Source organism: Berkeleyomyces rouxiae (genome assembly GCF_048999995.1).
Source record: "Berkeleyomyces rouxiae strain 22BRR77 chromosome Unknown BrBRR77_ptg000001l, whole genome shotgun sequence".
Classification (NCBI taxonomy): domain Eukaryota; kingdom Fungi; phylum Ascomycota; class Sordariomycetes; order Microascales; family Ceratocystidaceae; genus Berkeleyomyces; species Berkeleyomyces rouxiae.
The window spans coordinates 4,755,757-4,776,375 of NW_027396491.1; the positions used below are offsets into that span (position 1 = coordinate 4,755,757).

General features: G+C 52.1%; 7 protein-coding genes across 7 annotated transcripts; 4 read left to right on the plus strand and 3 right to left on the minus strand.

Moving 5' to 3' along the window:
- Positions 1-253: 253 nt before the first annotated feature.
- Positions 254-1,126, plus strand: BROUX77_001325 (uncharacterized protein; the record flags this gene model as incomplete). Its single annotated transcript, XM_073745742.1, has 2 exons — positions 254-360; positions 439-1,126. 2 exons carry the CDS (start codon positions 254-256, stop codon positions 1,124-1,126), a joined length of 795 nt encoding a protein of 264 aa, XP_073609560.1.
- A 377-nt stretch (positions 1,127-1,503) lies between these two features.
- On the minus strand, positions 1,504-4,844 carry BROUX77_001326 (uncharacterized protein; the record flags this gene model as incomplete). The annotated part of the gene is made up of 2 exons (XM_073745743.1): positions 1,504-4,775; positions 4,835-4,844. The coding sequence occupies 2 exons, from the start codon at positions 4,842-4,844 to the stop codon at positions 1,504-1,506; spliced, it is 3,282 nt and encodes a 1,093-aa protein (XP_073609561.1).
- A 901-nt stretch (positions 4,845-5,745) lies between these two features.
- BROUX77_001327 (uncharacterized protein) lies at positions 5,746-6,939 on the plus strand (the record flags this gene model as incomplete). Its single annotated transcript, XM_073745744.1, has 6 exons — positions 5,746-5,849; positions 5,918-5,958; positions 6,033-6,108; positions 6,169-6,297; positions 6,361-6,496; positions 6,556-6,939. 6 exons carry the CDS (start codon positions 5,746-5,748, stop codon positions 6,937-6,939), a joined length of 870 nt encoding a protein of 289 aa, XP_073609562.1.
- A 118-nt stretch (positions 6,940-7,057) lies between these two features.
- Positions 7,058-8,374, minus strand: BROUX77_001328 (uncharacterized protein; the record flags this gene model as incomplete). The annotated part of the gene is made up of 2 exons (XM_073745745.1): positions 7,058-7,767; positions 7,969-8,374. 2 exons carry the CDS (start codon positions 8,372-8,374, stop codon positions 7,058-7,060), a joined length of 1,116 nt encoding a protein of 371 aa, XP_073609563.1.
- Positions 8,375-8,783: 409 nt separating this feature from the next.
- BROUX77_001329 (uncharacterized protein) lies at positions 8,784-10,000 on the plus strand (the record flags this gene model as incomplete). The annotated part of the gene is made up of 4 exons (XM_073745746.1): positions 8,784-9,170; positions 9,260-9,466; positions 9,527-9,685; positions 9,767-10,000. The coding sequence occupies 4 exons, from the start codon at positions 8,784-8,786 to the stop codon at positions 9,998-10,000; spliced, it is 987 nt and encodes a 328-aa protein (XP_073609564.1).
- Positions 10,001-15,055: 5,055 nt separating this feature from the next.
- On the plus strand, positions 15,056-18,525 carry BROUX77_001330 (uncharacterized protein; the record flags this gene model as incomplete). Its single annotated transcript, XM_073745748.1, has 3 exons — positions 15,056-15,060; positions 15,962-17,879; positions 17,947-18,525. 3 exons carry the CDS (start codon positions 15,056-15,058, stop codon positions 18,523-18,525), a joined length of 2,502 nt encoding a protein of 833 aa, XP_073609565.1.
- Positions 18,526-19,305: 780 nt separating this feature from the next.
- On the minus strand, positions 19,306-20,133 carry BROUX77_001331 (uncharacterized protein; the record flags this gene model as incomplete). The annotated part of the gene is made up of 1 exon (XM_073745749.1): positions 19,306-20,133. The coding sequence occupies one exon, from the start codon at positions 20,131-20,133 to the stop codon at positions 19,306-19,308; it is 828 nt and encodes a 275-aa protein (XP_073609566.1).
- Positions 20,134-20,619: the final 486 nt, after the last annotated feature.

Here is a 20,619-nt window from a genome sequence, read left to right on the forward strand (position 1 = left end):
AAGGCTGCCAGCCGTCAACGCAATCGTCACCGTGATCGAGAGCTAGGCTTGCTGGAGCTTGGCCAAGATTGAGGGCAGCCAGATTCACCATCAATCAACCGTCCACCTTTTTGCACCAGATCTACAGTGCTGCATTGCCTATCTTCCTCCCTCTAGAGCAAAGTCTAGCTTTCATTTCTTGCAGGTCATAATCACTCACATCACCATCGCTCCCCCCGCCACTACCTACAGCTTTCTTTCTCAGCAGCTCACCATGTCTGCCATGTTCAGCCAGAACCCGATTATGAACGGGCCCAACTACTCGTTCTCCGACACGCCACAGAAGGCTGCCTCCGGCCAGCGTGAGCGCGGCTTCTACCCGTAAGACGCAACTCCCTAACGCCCGGCTTCCCGGCCCGCCCCTCGCGTCCCGGCCCACCACTGACTTCTGATATTTAGGTACACTGACAACGGCGGCACCACTCTGGCCATTGCCGGCGCCGACTTTGCCATCGTGGCCGGCGACACCCGACACACGGCCGGCTACAACATCAACTCGCGTACACATCCAAAGGTCTTCCGCATTGGCGGTACCACAGCATCACAGGAGGACGCCACCATTGTGCTGTCCGTAGTTGGCTTCGCTGCTGACGGCGAAGCCCTGCGCGATCGCATGGACATGATCTGCAAAATGTACCGCTACCGCCACGGCAAGCCCATGTCGGTCAACGCCTGCGCCAAGCGCCTGTCGACCGTGCTGTACCAAAAGCGATTCTTCCCCTACTACACCCACGCCATCCTGGCCGGTCTGGACGAGGAGGGCAAGGGTGCCGTGTACTCATACGACCCCGTCGGCTCCTACGAACGCGAGCAGTGCCGTGCTGGTGGTGCGGCCGGCTCGCTGATTATGCCCTTCCTCGACAACCAGGTCAACTTCAAGAATCAGTACATCCCGGGCAGCGGAGAGGGTCTCAGTCTAAAAGAGCGTGAGCGCAAGCCGCTGCCGCGCGATGCCGTGGAGCGTCTGGTCAAGGATGCCTTTGATGGCGCTGTGGAGAGACACATCGAAGTTGGCGACGGCTTGCAGATGCTCATCATTACCAAGGACGGCATCGAGGAGGTGGTATTGCCGCTGAAGAAGGATTAAATTATGACAACGGGAGAATGGTGTGATTATGGTGGACTAGGAATGGATAGGCACTTCGAGCAAATGGTCCACAGCGAGGCAGGCTGCTTATGACGTTTAATGAAGCCAACATAACTACGGCCCACAGTCACAGTAGAGTGTGTTACTATAAGTCATTGATTTAACTGCATGCTATGTACATGAAATATTAAGAACTGTCGTCTTGTGCCAGAAAGGCGAAACCGCCAACTCAGAGCTAACAATAGGACAAGTTTGGTGCCCAAACTGAGCCAGTATTAACACGGTATAAATTTCGACTCCCACAATACAACAAGCTTTCGATAACTCCCCCATAATCGTTTTCAGCCCTCACCATTCAGCTGCCAGTCTCTTCACACTTACGGCATCACCTCCCTGAATCGGCTAGCCCGCTCATCTGTCGCCAAAGTACCTGTGCCGTTCTGCTTCAGATGCTGCGGGACGGGCGGCACACCGAAGCCATTAGCCTCGCTAGCTCTGTCTCTGGCCAAACTTGGCTCATGCACAAACTCGCGCTTCTCCTCTGGCTTCGCCGTTTTCGTACCCGAAGTAAACTTGCTTAGAAAGCTGGACCGCTTCTTCTGCTTGCTACGCTCAGCATCCTCAAAGCTTTCAACGCCGCCGCCAGCGCCGGCATCTGTGCCGTTGGCCAGCGCGTGCGGTACTGGATCGGTTCCAGCAACCAGCATATCGCTGTTATCCAATCCGCCGACGTGCGAAATGTCCTTGCGCGAGCGCACATGCGTGCGGAACCAGCTGCGCACACGATCGGCCGGCGACGTCTCCAACTCTACGGGGATGTCGTAGTTTAGACTCGTGGGATCCTGCTCTTGCGCGTGCTTCTGCTGCTCCTGCTTGGGCAGCACCGCTGCAGCGTTGAGCTGCGTCTGGCGCGCGCGCTCAAGTGACGCCTCGCGCCGCTCGTCGCGGGTCAGCTGGCTCGATGGCACGCCTTGGATGTCGTGGTGCACTGCAGGGGTGGGGCCTGAGCGGGCGGCATCGCGTGTCAGTGCCGAGTTGGCAAGACCACCACCGACGGCACCGACGGCCGCAGCGGGCGCTATGGCGGGGATGGCCTGATGTTGCTGCGACAGGTCGGGATTAGGGACTGGCTGCTCCTGGACCGGTTGGCCAGTGGCAGAGACACCTTGGCTATCCTGCGGCTGTTGGTCGTACACGGAACTGACACGGTTCTGGTCGTAGGTATGGTCATACCCAGAGTCCACGTCGACGTTGTCACTGATGCGCTTCTTCTCATGTCCCAGCAAAGGCGGGTTTGACTGCAGCGGATGGAGAGCAGAGCTAGTGGAGTCGACAACAGTCTGGTGCGGGCTCTCTAGGTTTGCGCCGGCGACTCCGGCACCAACACCAGCCATAGCACCTGCGGCTGCAGGGACGGCGGTCTCATAGCCGTGGCCGCTGGCACGGGCATCAGAATCGGGTTTGTCCTGGGTTGAGCCTGAAGCTGGAACTCCGTTTTCAATAGTAGTAGCATGGGTGCTTTCGCCCAAACTGCCATCGGCGAAGGGGGCAGCAGTCGCGGCTGTGATATCAGGCGACGGCGTCGAGGACTCGTTGATTGGAGACAGTCCCGCAGTGGGACTAGTCGGAAAGTCGTGTAGCTCGTCGGGAGACACGGTTGCGGACATGACGGGCACATCGGAAGTTGCAGCACCCAGGTCGCGATCGACACTCTTAGTAGGGACCTCGGGCACAAGTTCAGGCTCGGAGGGAGAGGCCGGGGTTACTGCAAGAACCGGAGCGGCGGAGGAATCGCCTGCTACAGGAGAGGCAAGCTCAGCAGCAGGAGTACCAGTGGCGACTGGCTGATCAATCGGAGGGGCCATGGGAACAGACTTGGCGGCGACAGGTGTATGCCCGATGACGGCCGGGGTTGTGGTTGTGTCTGTATGTCCATGGGGGGCAGTCTCGGCAGCAGCGGCGCCGGCTCCGGCGCCAGCAATTCCTAGGCCAGTAATTGCTACAGGAGAGCTGATGCTGTCTTTGAGAACCCCATGGGGCTGCTTCTCCTTCTTCTCCTCTTCCTTTCTCTTCTTCTCGGCGAGTTTCTTGTGCTTCTTCTCCTCCTTCTCTTGCTGCTTCTTCTGGCTACTGAAGATGCTGCCAATCTCGCTCAGCTTGCCCTTGCGTGCCTTGTCAGCCGTGTTCTCCTTCTTCTTCGCTTCTTCCTCGAGGCGCTGCTGCTCCTTGCGCTCATGCTCCGCGACCGCACTTTCCTTGATGTCGGTGAACAATGGTTCCAGGTTCTCGTTCGCCCGCGCCTCAACATCGGCCTTGTCAACCATCAGGCCGCCACCAACATTGTACTGGCCAGAGGAAGCCGTGCCTGCAATTCCGTTTTCGGCCTCTGCGCGCTCGGCACTGCGTCTAACAGCTGCCTTCTGAGCCTTGGCATCCCAAGCGGCCGTGCGGCGGGGCATCAGTCTACCAGTCGCGTTCATGGTCTCCTCGTCAATCTCGGCAAGTTTGTGCTCGACATTGCGACGCGCGGCAGCCAACAGTGCATCGCGCTCATCCTGACGCTTGCGCAGCTGCGTGCCAGAAAGACGCTTGGTGAAGATGGAGCGCGGCTGGCCGTCGATATCCTCGCTGCTTGCGCCATCGTCTTCAGCGGCGTCCGAGTGCTGGTCTCCGGTCTGTTTGTTGCGCTGGCTGAGACGCGAGAACCTGCGGCTGCTAGTGCGATCCTTGGCAATGTAATAGCTCTGGCTATCACGGACCACTAGCGAGCCGTCGTCCATCTGTGCCAAGCGCGCCTGCGCAAGCTTCCATGCCTTTTCGTGAAGCGGGTCCTGGGCCGGCCCCGAGGAGCCCACGGTACTCTTTCTCATGATTTTATTGCCATTGTTGCCAAGTTGCTGCTCGGCAAACATCTGCTGTGCCATGGCGAGGGCCGTCGCGTGCAGATCAGTCTCGTGGTCCTTGTCGTTGCCCGAGGCAGAGTACATGCTATGCGGCTTGGCCGAGAAGCGCGGCGGCGCTGACGCTCTCCGCGACACGTTGTTGGAATACGGCGCATGGGCCATGGTAGCGGCACTCAGGGCATGTTCTGATGGAGGACGTGGACGCGGCTGCACCGAGATGCGCTTCTGCTGCATGGGCTGCTTTAGTCGAAGCGGCAAGGCCTGGGCCAAAACCTGGGTGTTTTGTTGCTGTTTTTGGTGCTCCTTGTCTGCCTTGGGCTTGATGAAAGACTGCTCCAGTGCGCCGCGCGCAGCTGCCATGGACCAAGCTTCCTTGCCAAGCATAGCAGGAGACGACTGTATGCTAGCAACGCTCTGGCGCTGCAAGCCCGTCGAGCGTTCGCTGTAGATGTCAGACCGCGGCCGAGCAGCCATGCTTCGCGGCTTCCGGTCAGGTTTAGTCCGTGGCGTGGCAGCCAGGACAGACGCCGATGCGGCAGCCGATGCAGAGGCGGAGGCGGGAGCCGATCCGGCCGTTGCAGCGGGCCGACTGAGCACAAGACTGGCAGCGGTCATGGAAAAGTCATCGTTGGGCGGGCGGTGGACCACGGGGCTTTTGGTATTGTGCCAGCCGTGGTGGGCGGCAGCAGCGCAATGGTCCATTGTGACGCCGGCGCCTGTGAAGGGTGGCGTTTTTTTAGATTGTGCTGGCCGTGCCAATGGTTAACTTGCGATCCTGGTGACAGTCGGGAAGGATTTCACTTACATGTAGCCATATGGAATGTTGAAAGGCTAGAAAAGAAATGAATGCTTCGTGTAAGTGAAAGCAAAGAAGGGGAAGATGGGGACGTGTAAGTTTAGAGGAAAGAAGAAGGGGGAGAGTAACAAGGGGGACGACGGAGATGCCATGAAATAAGCAGTACTGCTGAGTTTGGCTCCGTCCTGTAGCTCTATTTTGCCTCTCTAGCTTAGAGCGGAAGAAATAGCCAGAAGCTCATAAGGTCTGGCTTTGCCGCCGCCCAAAAGCCATTGCTGCGCTGACGTCACTTGCGCGCACCAACTGTGATTGGCTAGGCGCAGGTGTCTCTGGCGACCATGTCTTTTTTTCAGGTTATGTTTTATGAATATTATCACTTAACAGTTCTTTTTTTATTCGCTGCTACACATGGTTCACGTCAGGCCGTTCTTCTGCCCCGGGTGGTCCTACTGTTCTGTTTCCACACTGTTACGCTCAATCTTGGTTTCTGGGTACGCGGCCCAAGTCAAGAGCCTGCTATCATGCCATGGCTTCCGTTTGCGGGCGTGAACCGCTAGTAGCTCTCCAGCTTTCACACGCCAGGGGACCTGAATCTAAGCAGAAGAACCAGACCAATGTCATATTCACTGGCGTGTGTATCAGCAGATCTGCCCCAAGACCCAGTCTGTCAGCCAAAGCGAATGAGGTCTAGCCGATTATAAATTAGGGTTAAGTGTGTGATGTCATCGCCGGATCTAGGGTTTTATTACATCCATGTAAGCCCCGCCCTGACCCACGTTAGGGTCCACCAAAAAGGGCAAAAGATATGTACACATGTACAAATATGCACGCACAGGTACCACAACACCTGATTCCTTTTTCACATTCTGTATTCTTCACTCTCTGTCTGTATTCTTCACTCTCTGGCAGTCTCGGCAACAATGACTGTCATTTCTTCAAAGGCAAATCGGCAAACGCCTGCGCCACAGTCTGTTTTGAATTTCCGTGATGTGGCCGTCTCGGTGAACGCCTTTCTGGAAGAACCGTATGTACTACCTCTAGAATGCTGCTGACGGTGATGACAACCCTACTCTGGCTAACCCTACACGCCAGGCTTTTGAATGAGGGCATTCTCTTCCGCTCTGCTCAGCTTGGTCCGTCTGCTGCCAGCTGCAATGTCTCAGTTGGTGTTGAAAATCTAACTCATAGTTTATTCGACCAAGAACAGATGCTGCTTCTATTGACGATCGCGTCCTGATCTCTCAAACTCTGGGTATCAAGAGAGTCATTGACTTGCGCTCACGGTCGGATTCTTGTTTATCCATGACAGCAGCCCGAGACATTGAGTATTAATTTTCTCTTAGATCGGAACAATTGCCGCGAGCCGATGGCTTGCCCGTGCAGATTCCCCATGTCGAGCACGTGAAAGTTTCCATGCCGTCACTTCGCCACAAGTTTGAGCTTGTTCTGCAGCTTTCGTTTGTTGATATTCTGTAATCTTGTCTCTCCTCCACTAGTAACTATACCCTACCTAAGATTGGTCTAACCCTCGGAAGCTGTCTCCTCTGGATCGCCGTGTTCAGCGGCATCAACCAGGCCAAGGAGTTCGTCTCGCGCAAGGTTGTTGCGCCTATGGGCCTCACCCGCTTTACCCTAAACGGCCTAGGATATTCCCAACGCGAGCTTGCCAAGGTACACCCCGTTGTCCTCGCCCTGTCTTCCACTGCTTCCAACTAACACCAATCACGCAGACCATTCGTGCCATTCTCGGCCCACCTGCGCAGACGGGATCGCCGGTCCTCGTGCACTGCGTGCATGGCAAAGATCGCACTGGGCTCGTGATTGCGCTTGTACTGCTGCTGGTCGGATGCCCGCTGGCCGCTGTTGAGTATGACTATCGCTCCTCAGATGTCGAGAGCGTGCAGGAGCGCGAGAAAAAGGTGGCGATTTTGCACCTCCAGGGGCTGACGCCGGATTTCGCACACACAGCTGCGGACCTGGTGCCGGCGCTGGATCAGCATTTGGCTATGCAGTATGGCGGCGTGCGTGGCTTCATGTACCAGGCTGGGATTACAGACGCTGAGGTAGAAAGCTTAAGACAAGTGTTACTGGCGGGAATGGGGGCAAAGGACTGAGGCTTATATGCGATTGTTTCATGGCACTCATCAAGGTTCATACAGATCCTCAACGTTCACTCGTCACTGACAAATGTCTCGGGTTGTATACAAGTAGGGTTCTTTTAAATGTGTGCTTTTATTTCTTGGTGAACCGACCTTGAATCCAGGACCGATACATCTTCTGCTTGCTTGCACGGTTAACAATCAAGCGGTTGTCAACGGCAAGGTTGTCAATGTTGAACTGGTCTCCCCAGATCTTGACTAGCTCCTCCTTTTCGAAAAAGTAGACACGAGTGCCATCACCGCGCACGTAAAAGTTTTCCTCCATGTAGCGGCCCTTGCGGAAGCGCACCTGCGCCAGGTCACCACGACCATAGTCACGGAAGCAAACATGTCCACCAGGCTTGACCAGGCGGCTGACATTGTCAACAGCCTTGATCCACTGTTCAGGCGAGAGAGCTGAAAAGATGAAGATGAGAACGGCGACATCAACACTGTTCTCTTCCAAGTCAGGTGGGAAGGCTTCGCTGGCGACATCCCAGACATCAGCTTGCATGAAGGCTGTGTCGTAGGTGTCCTGAGTGCGCATTACTTCGACGGCCTTCTTGGAAAAGTCACAAGCGTGGATACGCAACTGCGGGTTTTTGTTGGCAGCAAGAAGAGGGAAGGCAGTGTTTCCAGCGCCAGCTCCAATCTCCAGGACTACCTTGGGCCCGGCATCTTCCGCAATCACATCAGACAGGACAGGAAATTCTTGTCTCAGCCACTTGCGATCTTTGAAGAAGTTGGCCGTGTTGTTCTTATAGAACAGGTTCCACCACTTCGCAGGATCGTTGTTGAATCTACCTAAGCCGGGCTGTTAGCAATTGGCTCATATACCACAAGTGGATGGTATTTAAAGGATAGGGGATGATGAATCAGATGGGAGCGAAAGACTAAAAGGTGCAGTTGTCATCATTTTATATCAGATGAACTATGCTATATTTGTGAAATCATCACAACATCAAAGGGGGTAATAGGTATGTAAGGTGATATGTATAAACTTACTCTTGTCAAATTCTGAGACCGGAGACTGACGCTGCTTTTCGATCTGCTGTTCAGCATAATCTCTGTACGAGTCATCAGTCTCGACGTGGTCCCAGGCATTGAACTCGAAGACGTCGTCTCCTTCGTTCAGGTAGCGACTGCCGAACTGGAAAGGGTCGCTGCGCTTGAGGTTGTTGTTGGGGTCGTGCGATCTGTGAGGGGGGACCGAGGGGGAATCTCCCTCAGCAGGGGCAGCGGCATCAGAGGTTTTCGTTTCAGAAGAGCCCTGAGCAACATTGCTTTGCTCCTCGGCAGAGGCTGTGGTAGCAGCAGCGGGAGAGCTGTCAAGGCTCAACGCCGAAGTACTGGCCTCTAAGCCGGTGGCATTGGCGGTATTCTTATCCTCAACAGGCGCCGGAGTGCTCATCTCGGAAGAAAGAAAAGGAGGTTTCTTCCAACTATCATGGCTAAATTCGCTCCGAAAGAGAGAGAAAATAGCAGCACGAAGAGAAGAGAATGAAAGAAAAGTCTAGAACAGAACCAAGAGAGAATGGATAAGAAAATTTGCTTCGGCTGCAAATTTATATGTGTAAAAGGCGTGGATCCCGATAAAGTGGGCTGTGGGTCGCACCGGCTAATTTACGGTAGAAACCAACATGGCATCGTCATCTTATCAGCGATAAGCAGCCAAGGGATCCAAGCTTGTGCGAGCCGCAACTGGCCTGTTCTACCACCACTGCCGGACAACACATCGCAACGTCCGCTTTCAAGCTTCACTTTCAATTTATCCGCATAAACCAAGTGTTTATTCACACGCGCATCACCATAAGCTTGAAATGTCTCTCTCTTTGGTTTGGCCTCAGGCGCTTTTGTCGCCCGCAGAAACCCTCCAACTGGCCCAACAAGCTCCGAAGTTCCTCGCCAGCAATCCCAAGACCTACTCATCATCTCCACTGGCAGCGCTTCTGGGAGCTACCGAAAGTCGTGAAACCTGGATTACATATGAGAACCTTCTGGTGGCATGCTTGCGAACAGGCGATAATGAGTCAGCGCTTCAAATCTTGGAGCGTCTAATGCTGCGGTTCGGCGACGAGAACGAGAGAATCATGGCCTTCGAGGGGTTGTTCAAGGAAGCTCAGGCAAAAAGCCCAGCGCAACTAGAGAGCATTTTAGATGAGTATTTGACCATTCTCAAGTCATCCCAGGGCTCATCTTTGAACATTGTAAGTGCTGAAGTCCCCTTTTGATACAGACATGTATTGAAACTGTCATGGACAAGTAGCTAATATGTTGTTTTTGTTTTGATATGTAGCCAATCGCCAAACGGAGAATCGCCCTTTCCCGGTCAATAGGACGGGTCTCGGAAGCCATTAGCTACATCAATGAACTTTTGAAAATCACACCTACAGACGCCGAGGCATGGGCTGAGTTGGCAGATATGTATTTGTCACAAGGTTTATACAGCCAAGCTGTTTATGCGCTGGAAGAGGTACTTGTGTTGGCCCCTAACGCCTGGAATGTAAGTTTAAAGCAACTGGACGAATGGAGAGGAAGGGTGTGTGTACTGACTTCATCATAGATGTACGCCCGTCTTGGAGAAGTTCTGTTCATGGGAGCTACGGCCAAAGGCTCAGATGCAACTCAGGCCTCGAGGTACTTTGCAGAGTCTATTAAACGTTTCTGTCGTAGTATCGAACTATGCGATGACTACCTACGTGGCTACTACGGACTCAAGACGGTAAGCGATGGTGACTTGCAATTTACATACACCCCATGAATCCATGGCTGGCGGCCCAACATTCTGGCTAACTAGTCGTAGGTTACCGACCACCTCATCAAAGTACCCGTTACTGTGAAAAGCAAAAACGAGGAATCAATGAGCCCGCCGGGACCCAAGACACTCAACCTGCTAAACGAAAAAGCTACCGCCAAGCTATCAGAGATAGTTCGCCGCTATAGTGCTGGCGAGAAGGGGTGGGCTGGGTACAACAGTGCTGAAATCTCTGCTGCCAAGGCACTCATTGAAGCTTCAGCAGAGACTATAGTGAGGTGAAGAACTTCTTAGTCTATGGAGGCTTCTTCAATCAGTCACTTGCAGCCATCATGTACGATGCCGCAGAGGCCAATGGCAGTACAAAAGCGGTTCCAGTAGGTGTGTGTGGGCTCCGGGCCGTTGTGGGTGGGCGAAGATCCTTTCAAGGATATCCAAACTCCTGCATCTCACATCTGGCCGATGTCACGATGAGTGACGTGGGAGAAGGGTGGCTTGAACATTGGAAACATGGTGTCAGTTAGGTGTCAACAGTGCGTGGCTTTGGGGACTAGGCACCAAGGGAAGATGACAGAGAAAGTACAGGATGTCAGCGTATGGGCTCAATCTCCGGCCTACTGGGATAGAATTTGAAGCCGGAAAGTACGCGTCTTGGGGCCCAGTGGCATCATGACAAACGGCAGGATGGTGTGCTGGAGGTGAATCAATAGGCAAAAACAGAGAAAAGTCATGTACCAAGCGCTGTAGGAACATGAATTATAGGCAGGGCTATTTATTTCGAGAGCATGTGTAATACTGTGGATTGGCTCCTGTCCTGGTTGTGGTGAAAGATACGGACGGAACAGACATCGTACAGTGCTAGATCACAAGTAAATGGACGAGAGATTGGTTTTTCTTCTATTCTTCGTCATCTACATGCGGAGTAGCACCAGAAGATGTTCACGTGACTGTCACTTAGTGACTATACCGTACAATTACGGTATAGTTTCCCGACAAACACGTCGGAGTATTTCTTTATACATCACCAAGGAATATTCTACTATTGCATTGATTGTCGTCGTTGAACTGAAGATACTGCCCTACAGCCTGGCTGTCGAACGCTACCGGGTAAAGCGAGAGTGCAGAAGAAGCAAGACAATGCAAGCCAAGGAGACTCACGATCCTTCTTTTCAGGGAGTCATTTGGCCCGGGTGCTACTGAAGAACCTGTCACAACACCAATATCAAGAGGATGTGTATGTATGTAACCATGCATATGTAACTATGTATGTACTTGTGCAATATTCAATACATGCTAAAAGTAACCAATCAAGACGAACGTGGCCCTGTCCAGTGTATGCGTGTGCTCGACTATTTTGCTGTGCATGTACAACTAGCGAGGGACAAGTAATAGTTAGATGAGTACTCCTGGTACAATTACCGGGAGCAAGCATAGCTCTACTTCATCTAAATGCCCCGCTGGCCTACATGTGCATGAGCTGGTGAAGCTTGGCTACGCTACCGTGGCTCTTGATATACGGCTGGAAGGTTGGGACCGGGTTAGGGGGAGTTGGTGAGGGCGGTATGAGCATGGCTACCGATGGCTTTTGTGGTTGGCCGAAACCCGGTGAAAACCTTGAGAACCCCCAGTCCCGTACGCAGTCTCACCGTGATTCATGTTTCTCCCAAGTTGGAAAGGCCCCTAGTCTACCGTAAGATGCGAGTAAGTGCATGTGAGAACTATGCACGCATGCCCTAGAATAGTGGCCTTTGAATCCGGGATGACCGTTGGCTGGCTCTCTCGCAGCGATGCATTTGCAGACTGCTTCACCGACATTTTGAAAGGAGTCTTGAGTTGAAAAGGTTGCGGCTTCTCAAGTATAACTACACCAGGCATGTTGCCAGCGCATCAACGTATCAAATAGTGATTCCTCGTTCACACCAGTGTGTAGAAGGGGTCTACAAGATGTAGATCATTGTAATATAGGGACCAACAGGTCTTGACCTCAAGTGGCCGTGATGCATGCAAAATACAGATAATTGTTACAAACAATTCGATTGTTCCGAGACAAGCATAAAGGCAAACTTCTGGTACTGCGTCGAGTTGGGTTAGTGATGGTGTTTTTTTGCGACGAGTTCATTTGCCTCGATTGTTTCTTCCATTGGTCACAGGAAACTTTGTCTTGCAATGCAACTCTGGCAGCTTCACCAACTACCTGCAGCTCGCAGACGAAAACTCTTGCAAGACGCGTACGAAGTTATAGAGAGGCGCGGCTGACCAATAAAGAACACAGAGTCGCATAATCAAATCGGGCAGACCCTCCCAATCCGTTGATGCCCAATTCACGTGCTAGCTTGTATGAACCAACATGGAGAGGGCGCCGGAGAATGAGTCTCTTGAAGATCCGATGACTCATGAGACGATAGAGCCTGTCAAGTGAGCAAAGTTAAAACCATGAATATGATTTTGACACAATGACGTTGTATAACTTCATACATGTACGTGGCAGCTGATAATATGTACCCAGCCGATGCGAGCATGAAGAAGCCGTGGCAGTCAAGACGAATGGTAGTATGGCTCGACCGAGATTTTTTAGTAGCACAGGCCAAAGTTTGTTCATGTCTATTGGCTAGCTGTGTGCAGCGAAGCACATTCGCGCGCCCTGTCGGGTAGGGTAACACTGCCTCCATGCAATCTAAGATGGCGGAGCTGGAGGGGAAGCCAAACCACGGCCAGTACACAGAAGCCACTCGTCTAAGCACGCCATGTATGTACATCCGTCACATACTGGTAAATGGTTCCAGCAGATCTTGTGTTAGAATAGAACACATGCTTACATTGTATGACACAATGGCGGACGCGAGCAATGTAGAGATGCATGGGCGACACTGAACGCACAGCACTGAACTGGCTCTAACCCGAGTCTGGAGTAGTAGCTCAACGGGCACCGGCATGTAAAAACTATAGAGGCTAACACTCGGGTAAGGCCATCTTATGTACTGGTCAAGGAGTCAATGGCAATCTGACCTGTTATGGTCAAGTAGTGGGTGTATGCTTGTCAATTGAAAGACATGCTGGCCGCGGGGTGACGTGCCTAGAGAACTAACGATGGTTACGCCAACTTTAGGCTAATCCAGAAGTGGACTTGAAGCCCATTGTTAGAGCCATATGAGCGTGCCTAGTTAACTAACTATACGTTAGTGTCTGACTCTGGGACTTTCCATAATCAAGTCAACGTCTACTTCAACTACGTTGGGCTGCCACGACCCAAAACCCCTTCCAGAGGTCTTGACCTCCAACTTTCCAGATACTTGTCATAACAGACAGGGCCTTTGACTTTGTCTCGACCGGCGTGCTCACTCATAATAAAAGGTCCGAGATATGAGAGTCTTTATTGACCTGTCTACTCGTGAGCCATGATAACGAGGGAGATAGATGATGGGATCTACTCTATGCACCCCAGATATGCGCCACCGCCTTGACTTGTCGAGCCAGAGCTAGATGGATGCGATGCTTATTTGATTATCATACAGCATGCACACAAGCGGGAGCATGATAATTTGACACTAGCGCAGTCGGCTTGCTAGAGCTGATTTGGGTGGTAGTGTTGATGATTAGTCATGTTTATTCCTGCATGAATGCAAGATATGGTGGTTAGGCGGCCATACAAGAAACTCTGTAGCCAATTACGGTTGTCTTTTAGTAGGATGCTCGTGTGCAACCTCGTCTCTTAGATGGGGTACAAGGTACCAGGTATGTACATATGTACATACATACATGGGCTAGAACCCCTCTTGTTCTCTCCCCTCCTCACCAACCCCCCACTTTTCTTCTGTGTGAGCCGAAACTTAGAATGAGATAACGATGACAACAGTCAACTTTCAGGATCCGTCAAGGCCACCAAAGCACGAAATGACCCTGCTTCACGGGCTTGCAGAGGAGGCATAAGCCGTATGTGTACACATACATACACAGTTACATCTGTAGGTGCATCTTGACTGTTCAAGCCCAAAGCACGAGTACTTGTTTCCTGTAGCCGCTGAGCCAATAGCAGACGCATGATGAGGCCAGACCACCTCCAGATACCGAGATTCCATCATCTTCTGTCACTCTAGACTCTGTAACTATGGCTATCGCTATGGCCTGCAAGAAGTGCCATTGGCCCCGGTTCCCGTTCACATGATCAGGGATCCATTCAATTCGTTTCGTTCCAGCAGGGAAGGACCAAAGAAAAAATTGCACTTCCTTCCTTGGGCTGTTCCACACACAGCATTCTACCAGTTGCCTTTGAGTGGCTGCTGGATCCGCATGGCACTCCCTGAACAGTCTTTGTCTTCTTGTTGAGTGTCAGCAGCTTGTTAGATCGCCGCCATCACATCACCACATGTCCATCCTTCACAACGAGAGACGCTAACGCACACACCCTCTGCTCTTGTTTTGGAGCTTCTTGATTTGTTTGTCACCCCCACTAGTGGCCCCAGGCACAGCTACCCACACAAATCACAAATAGACCGACCTAGATACCTGGATTTGCACCAGTTCAATCGCCCGCCGCTTCACACGAACGGCCTCCCTCGCGCCCATCGGCTTCGCTTCCCTCTAAATTCGTTCATATTTGCAAAATCCTGGCGTCATCGCCGTTCGTCAGTAGCTCCGTGAGCGCAGCCTCGGTGAGCGTCAGCAAAAAGCCAGCCACTTGTTGCCTACTTTGAGGCCCTGGTCGTCCCGGGTTCTGCCCTTTGGCTTGAGGCAGCAGACAGAGCGTCATTTCTAGTCGTTTTTAGGGTTCAACGGCCACATTGACCATTGGGCGTGATTCAGTGTCTTGAGAAAAACTCAGCCCAAGCCTTGCCTGGGAGCCTGAGAATCCATCCCTCTCTTACTAGTTAGTTACTTGTAACTATAACTAGTTAAACTAACGCCCACACGGTCTTGGATGGACTCAGCTTCAACCAACTCAACTTCAGCATCGGCGCATTCTTTTCTTCCCTCCTTCTAACTTAGTTTCCGATCCTTCGAGACCCCTCGTGCTTGACTTCTTTCACTGCCGATAGCCCACTCGCTGCATATTCGAACCCCAGTCTCGTCTCAGCTCTCTTTTTTTTTTTTTTTTCTCGTTCTTTTTGTTCCCTTGGCCCCCGTTCGCTGCCACTCACCGCACCAAGCTGACCCAACCTGCTCTTCTTTTTTTCTGCTCCTCTTCTTCTCTCCGCTTTCTCCCAGGGAGCCTCCTCCGAGCATCAAATCGTCACAAGCTACGTGATATTTGAACATCACGAAGAGCTGTCCCTTCTATCATTTTTCTTTCTCCTCTACTTTACTTTTTACTGATGCTATTTTGAATCATCTACCGCCACCATGCCGTAAGTATAACTTTTGCTCTTGGATTTGTTTTCTTTCAAACGTCTTGGTCGCATTGGTGACATGGCATCTTCACCATCTTCGCTCGACATTTATTTCACTCTCGCGATACTCGCCCACACTCTCTGTCATTTACATGTTCTGCTTTGTGCTCCCTGTACTCTTCTTTTGTTCTCAGTAGGCCTTCTTGTGCTTGCAAGGCAAGCCCACCCCGCTCTAGTCCAGCTAGACTTCTGTCTATGCCTCACCAGAGACTTGCCTGTCCGCCAATACCATCTATTCGTCTGTCTCTTAGGCCGTTCTAGTCTATGGAAATGGGCCCAGCCACATACGAAGTCTCCCAGCTCTGGCTCTGGCTCTGGCTCTGGCCCTGGGTCTAGTCCTTGCTGTTCCCGCCTTTTCCTTTGGTCTCACATTGCCCTGCTATGGTTAGAGCCTGCTTGTTATCAGCTGCACACCACCACCCTCCAGTCTTGTTCCCTTCCTATGCCCATGCCAACTTTTCCACCATCCTTTCCCTATTCCTTCGTCCCATGACCCTTCACCGCACACCCCTCCCGCCCCTTCACCTTGCACCTTCGTCTCACGTCTCACACATATCCATCTTGGTTGTTATTTTATTTGTTCTGTATCATAGCTTTTGTCTTCTTCCAGTTGACAAGGACTTATATACGCCCCGCTATTCCTCTTCTCCAAGTCTCGCCTGGGTAGTTTTACCATCATTACCCTCCGCGCCATCCTACCAGACATTCTTGTGTGCTTGAATCACTTTCCGTTTATAAAAGTCCGACCTTCTCTTATGCTCGCTGCCTGTCCTTGTTGTCTTTCTTGTCGTCTTCTCTTCCATAGCTTCTACTTGTCCCTTGCGCTTTTACCTCATCCTCATTACTAACATCGCTTTAGAAGCAGCAAACAGCCCTACCGCCAATCGCATCAGCGTCAGGAACGGTACCAGCCAAGCACAACTTCTGATGAAAGCGAATCAGACATATCCGAAAGCGAAGACTCCTACATCTCAGAAGAAGACGTTATATCTGGTGATGAATCCTCTGGAGATTTCGCTCATCGCTCTGAAGTAGCATCCTCAAGTCGTAGCCACACAAGGCGCTCCAAGTCAGGCTCTCGTTCTCGCTCCCACCACAATTACAACGCTCAAATTACCCGTGGCCCCGCGAGTGCATACGAATCTCCCTCTTACCAGCATACTCCACAAACCACTCCACAGACCACAACTCTCGATCCGTCCGACGAGATGTACAACCAGAACGGCTATGGGGGCCAAGCCGGTGCCCAGTTTTATGGAAGCGCTGCCTCTGCTTCCCATTACGCTCAGAGTGCCAACGGTTATGGCATGAATAATTACAACCAAGTTGTCCCCTACAGTCAGCAGCAGCAACAACAAAACTATGGTCCCAATGGCCAGCCTTACAATGGCCAGCATTATGCAAATGGCCAGTATGGCAATCAATACAACAACCCGTTCGCCCCTCATGCCAACAACCCTAACAATAACGGCTACAGCGGATATTCTCAAGATCCTTACGGCGGAAACTCCATGTATCCTTATCAGGGCCAAATGGGTCAAATGGGTCAAATGGGTCACCAGGCGCTTCAAGTCCACCAAAATGGCCATGGCGGATACTATGCAAATGGTGCTCCTTTCGGCATGGGTGGCCCCGCAGGTGCCATGGCACCTTATCAAATGTTCCCGCCTCCTCCACCACCGACCGATGCTCCCTCGCGTGCCCGTTCGCGCGCCTCCAACAAAGAGCCTAAAGAACCCAAGGAAAAGGAGGAGCCCAAGGAGTCAGAAGAGGTCAAGGCCATGAAGCAGCAACTCGTTCTCTTCCATGAAGAGCGACGAAAAGAAGAAGAAGCCCGTCGCGATGCTGAGCTCAAGGCTCAGGCGCAAAAGGAAGCTGAAATGCAGATCCAACTAAGAATGGAAGAGTTAAGAAAGACGCAGCAAGAAACTGAAGCCAAAATGTTGGCTGCTAGACTCGATGCTGAGAGGGCTGCTCGCGAGGCCCTTGAACGAGAGCGCCTTGCCGAAGAGGAACGTCAAAAGAAAGCTGCTGAGGCCATGGCTTTAGCTCAGCGTGAAGCCCGTGAGGCTATCGAAGCTGAGCGCAAGGCAGAAGCTGAACGTCAACGTGCTCATGCTGAAGCTTTAGCTGCGGCTGAACAGCGCGCTCGGGAGGCCATTGAGGCTGAACGTATCGCTGCTGCCGAACGTGCTGCTGAACAGGCTCGAGCCATGGAAGAGGCCGAACGTCGGGCCCGCGAAAAGTATGAAGCCGAAATCAAGGCTGCTGCCGAGGCAAGGCAGCGTGAGGCCGAAGCCCGGGCTCAGATTGAAGAGGCCACTCGTATTCAAATTGAAAAGGCAATGAGGGCCGCAGAGGAGGCAAAAGCAAAGAAGGCCGAAGAGGAACGCTTGATAGCAATGGCTGCCGAGGAGCGAGTGCGAGCTGCGCTTCGTGCCAAACAAGAGGCCGAGGAAGCGGCTGCTGCCAAAGCTGCCGAAGAGGCGGCCCAGCGCGCCAAGATGGAGGCTGAAGCCAAGGCATCTGCTGAGCTTGCTGCCAAGCAGAAAGTTGAGGCTGAAAAGGAAGCTGCCAAAGCTGCTGCAGAGGCCGCCGCCGCTGCAGCCGCCGCCGCAGAAGCCGAGGCCGCTGCTCTTAAGGCAAAAATCATCGAGGAGGCGCGGGCTGGTATGGTCCCCGAGAAAAAGGTTGAGGAGGAGAAGGCGCCCATCAGATTCAAGGATGCGGTCAGCCGCAAGTACAACTTCCCCTTCAACATTTGCAAGACCTGGTCGGTAAGTTTTTCACTTGGACTTTTGACGTTTGAGGAATATTCAATAGCTGACACCATCTATCATTTAGGGCATGGAGGAACTTATCAAGCAAGCCTTTCTTCACATTGATGTTATCGGCCCGGAGGTTCAGGCTGGTCACTACGATTTGATCGGTCCCGATGGAGAAATCATCTTGCCTGCTGTTTGGGATTCCGTAATCCAGCCAGATTGGCAGATCAGCATGGTTATGTGGCCTCTGGAAACTCAAGCCCGCCCACAACCTCCGCCTGGTGCTTTCCCGCCTGGCGCTCTTCCACCTGGTGCCCGGCTCCCCCTCCGACCGGGAATGGCTGGAGCCATGCATGGAGGTATTCCTATGCGCCCACACAACGGAAAAGTCCCGCCGCCACCTCCAATGGGTCAAATGCCGCCTGGACAAATGCCCCCAGGATTCGCCCACCAACCTGGCATGATGCCCGGAATGATGCCAGGCATGGTGCCACCGGTGATTGTTCCTGAGCCTCACAAACACCATAGCAGTCACTCCCACGAAAAGAAGAAGAAGAAGGAAAAGGAATCGCGTCGTCGCAAGGATGCCATCGACAACCCGATGCTCAACTTCATCATCGGTGGCGCTCCGAAAAAAAAGAAGTCCGCTAAAAAGTAGGAACGCGCCACTAGAATTGTCTGGTGACCGGATACATAGTTGGGCCAGTTTTTTTCCTTGACTTGTATCTTCAGACCTTTCTAGTATTACTTTGTTGGACTTTGTCTGTCCCAGCTCCCCTTGTCAAGGCGGACGCGATTTTAACGATCAACACACGCTTCACGACGCTATGGTATGGTAAGGAGGGGAGGATTGGTGCTTTTATGCCTGCATCTGTAGCCACAAGAGTTGGCTCTGAGTTTTGTGTTTCTGCTTCCTGGTTTCCCACGTAACCTTCTTTGATTATCCGGAATCCCCCCCTCTCTCTTTCTTTTTCTTCTCGACTCTCTTGCTTATTTCGGACTTGCTTGTTTTCCAGTCTGTTGGCTGTCTTTTGTTGTTGCTGTTTTTTGCTCAATATCCTGTCCTGTTTTTTCTCGAGTATCGAATCGGTGTTGTTTTCACCTTTGACTGTTTGATTTAGCTGCTGGTCGATGTCTGCTTGTTTTGCTTGATAACATTTAGTCTACTTGAAAGTTTGCTGTGTTGTTGAGCGTGTATCTTGTTTTAGTTATACACCTGATTTATATTGTGCCATTTTCCTGTCATTTGAAAATCAAAAGATATGAATTGTTCTTGATAAATCTAGTCTATGTGTAGTGGTGAGCTAAATGAAGTGCGAATAAGATAATGTACAAAAGGGGCACAAGAGCATGTGTCAAGCATAGCACTAGTGATACATGGTAACTAAGCAGTTGTTTTCTCTCCGGTCGGGTCTCACGTTTCTAACTGTGAGGTGTACTACTGTCTTTTCTCCAGCTCTTTCTGTAGCTGGCTCTTGGCAAATGCCTTGATGGGACCTGGAAGGCTAGATGACAGGCCCTTGGCCACTGGTACGTCCTTACCGACAATGACTCTTCGGGCCTGTGCCTCAAAGGCTTCCACCATCTTTGCCGCAATAGTATCCGAGACAGCGCGACCAGCAATATTCTTGGCAGGATCGCGGAAGTCGTATTTCAGTTGTAATTCGATAACCGAGTGAGTAGGCTCAGGATCTGTACCAGAGGCAGTTGTAGTTGTGTTTGAGGCAGAATGAGAGCCAGGTGCCGTAGCGGGGGAAATAGTCCACTTGGTCACCAGGCTTCTAAGGGGACCGGAGCGCGTATCTGGGCTGCCACCAGCTTCCACTGCGGCCTCACCGCTGAGAGCCTCGACGGCGACTCCCGGTGTACAGCGCAGGCGCGAGGTAAAAATCTCATTGACGCCGAAGAAACCTACGCGAAGATAGGCTTCAACCGGAACACGGGCCGGCGTGGCATCGGGCGATGCAGGCGTCTGCGGCGGCTTCGTCTCCCATTTGGTTACCTTGGACTCTTCACAAAAAGGTACAAACTGAGAGTACGAGTCAACATCGGAGACTAGCTGGTACAGTGCAGATGGAGCATAGGGTAGCGTCCGTGTAACGGAGATGGTCACGGGGCTTGAGTCAAGAAATGAGGCGAGGCCGGCGATGTTGAGAAATGGCCTGCAGCGCGCGGCGGAGAATGAATGGGCCAGAGGCGATGCAACTCTTGGGAATGATTGAGTCGCCAGGTTAAACAGCCGAAATGAGGGACGGAGAGTAGCCATGGTGGATGATGGGTTCGGCGTGGTGAAGCTTAAGATGGTCTGAAAGAAGTGAACTGGGTCACAATGGCCATACAAAACGGTTTTTGTCTTTTGTGTTTTGTGTGTGTGACAAGGGCTTCGGTCGAAAATAGAAGGCACAGGCTAATTTATGGTTGGTCCAACTTCTGAGAGGAATGAATAAAGTTGTAAGGAGCTGGAGATGTATTCATGTCAGCGCCTTCCGTGATGGAATTCTTGGTGTTCTTATGCAAGACAAAGATAATGAAAGGTCGTTCCTGGGCGGGAGCCTCACAGTGCACAAACTGTGCAACAGAAATGGATCCCTGACCGTGTGCCCTATTACTCACACGGATCTGACATCAGCGGTCAATCCAGCCATAGCTTTGAAAGCTGCTTGTCACGGCGTCTTTTTTTTTCCACCGTCGTCGGACCAGCGCACATCGGCCACACATCGCAAACCCCGGAAAGGCTCTCTCAGAAATCCTC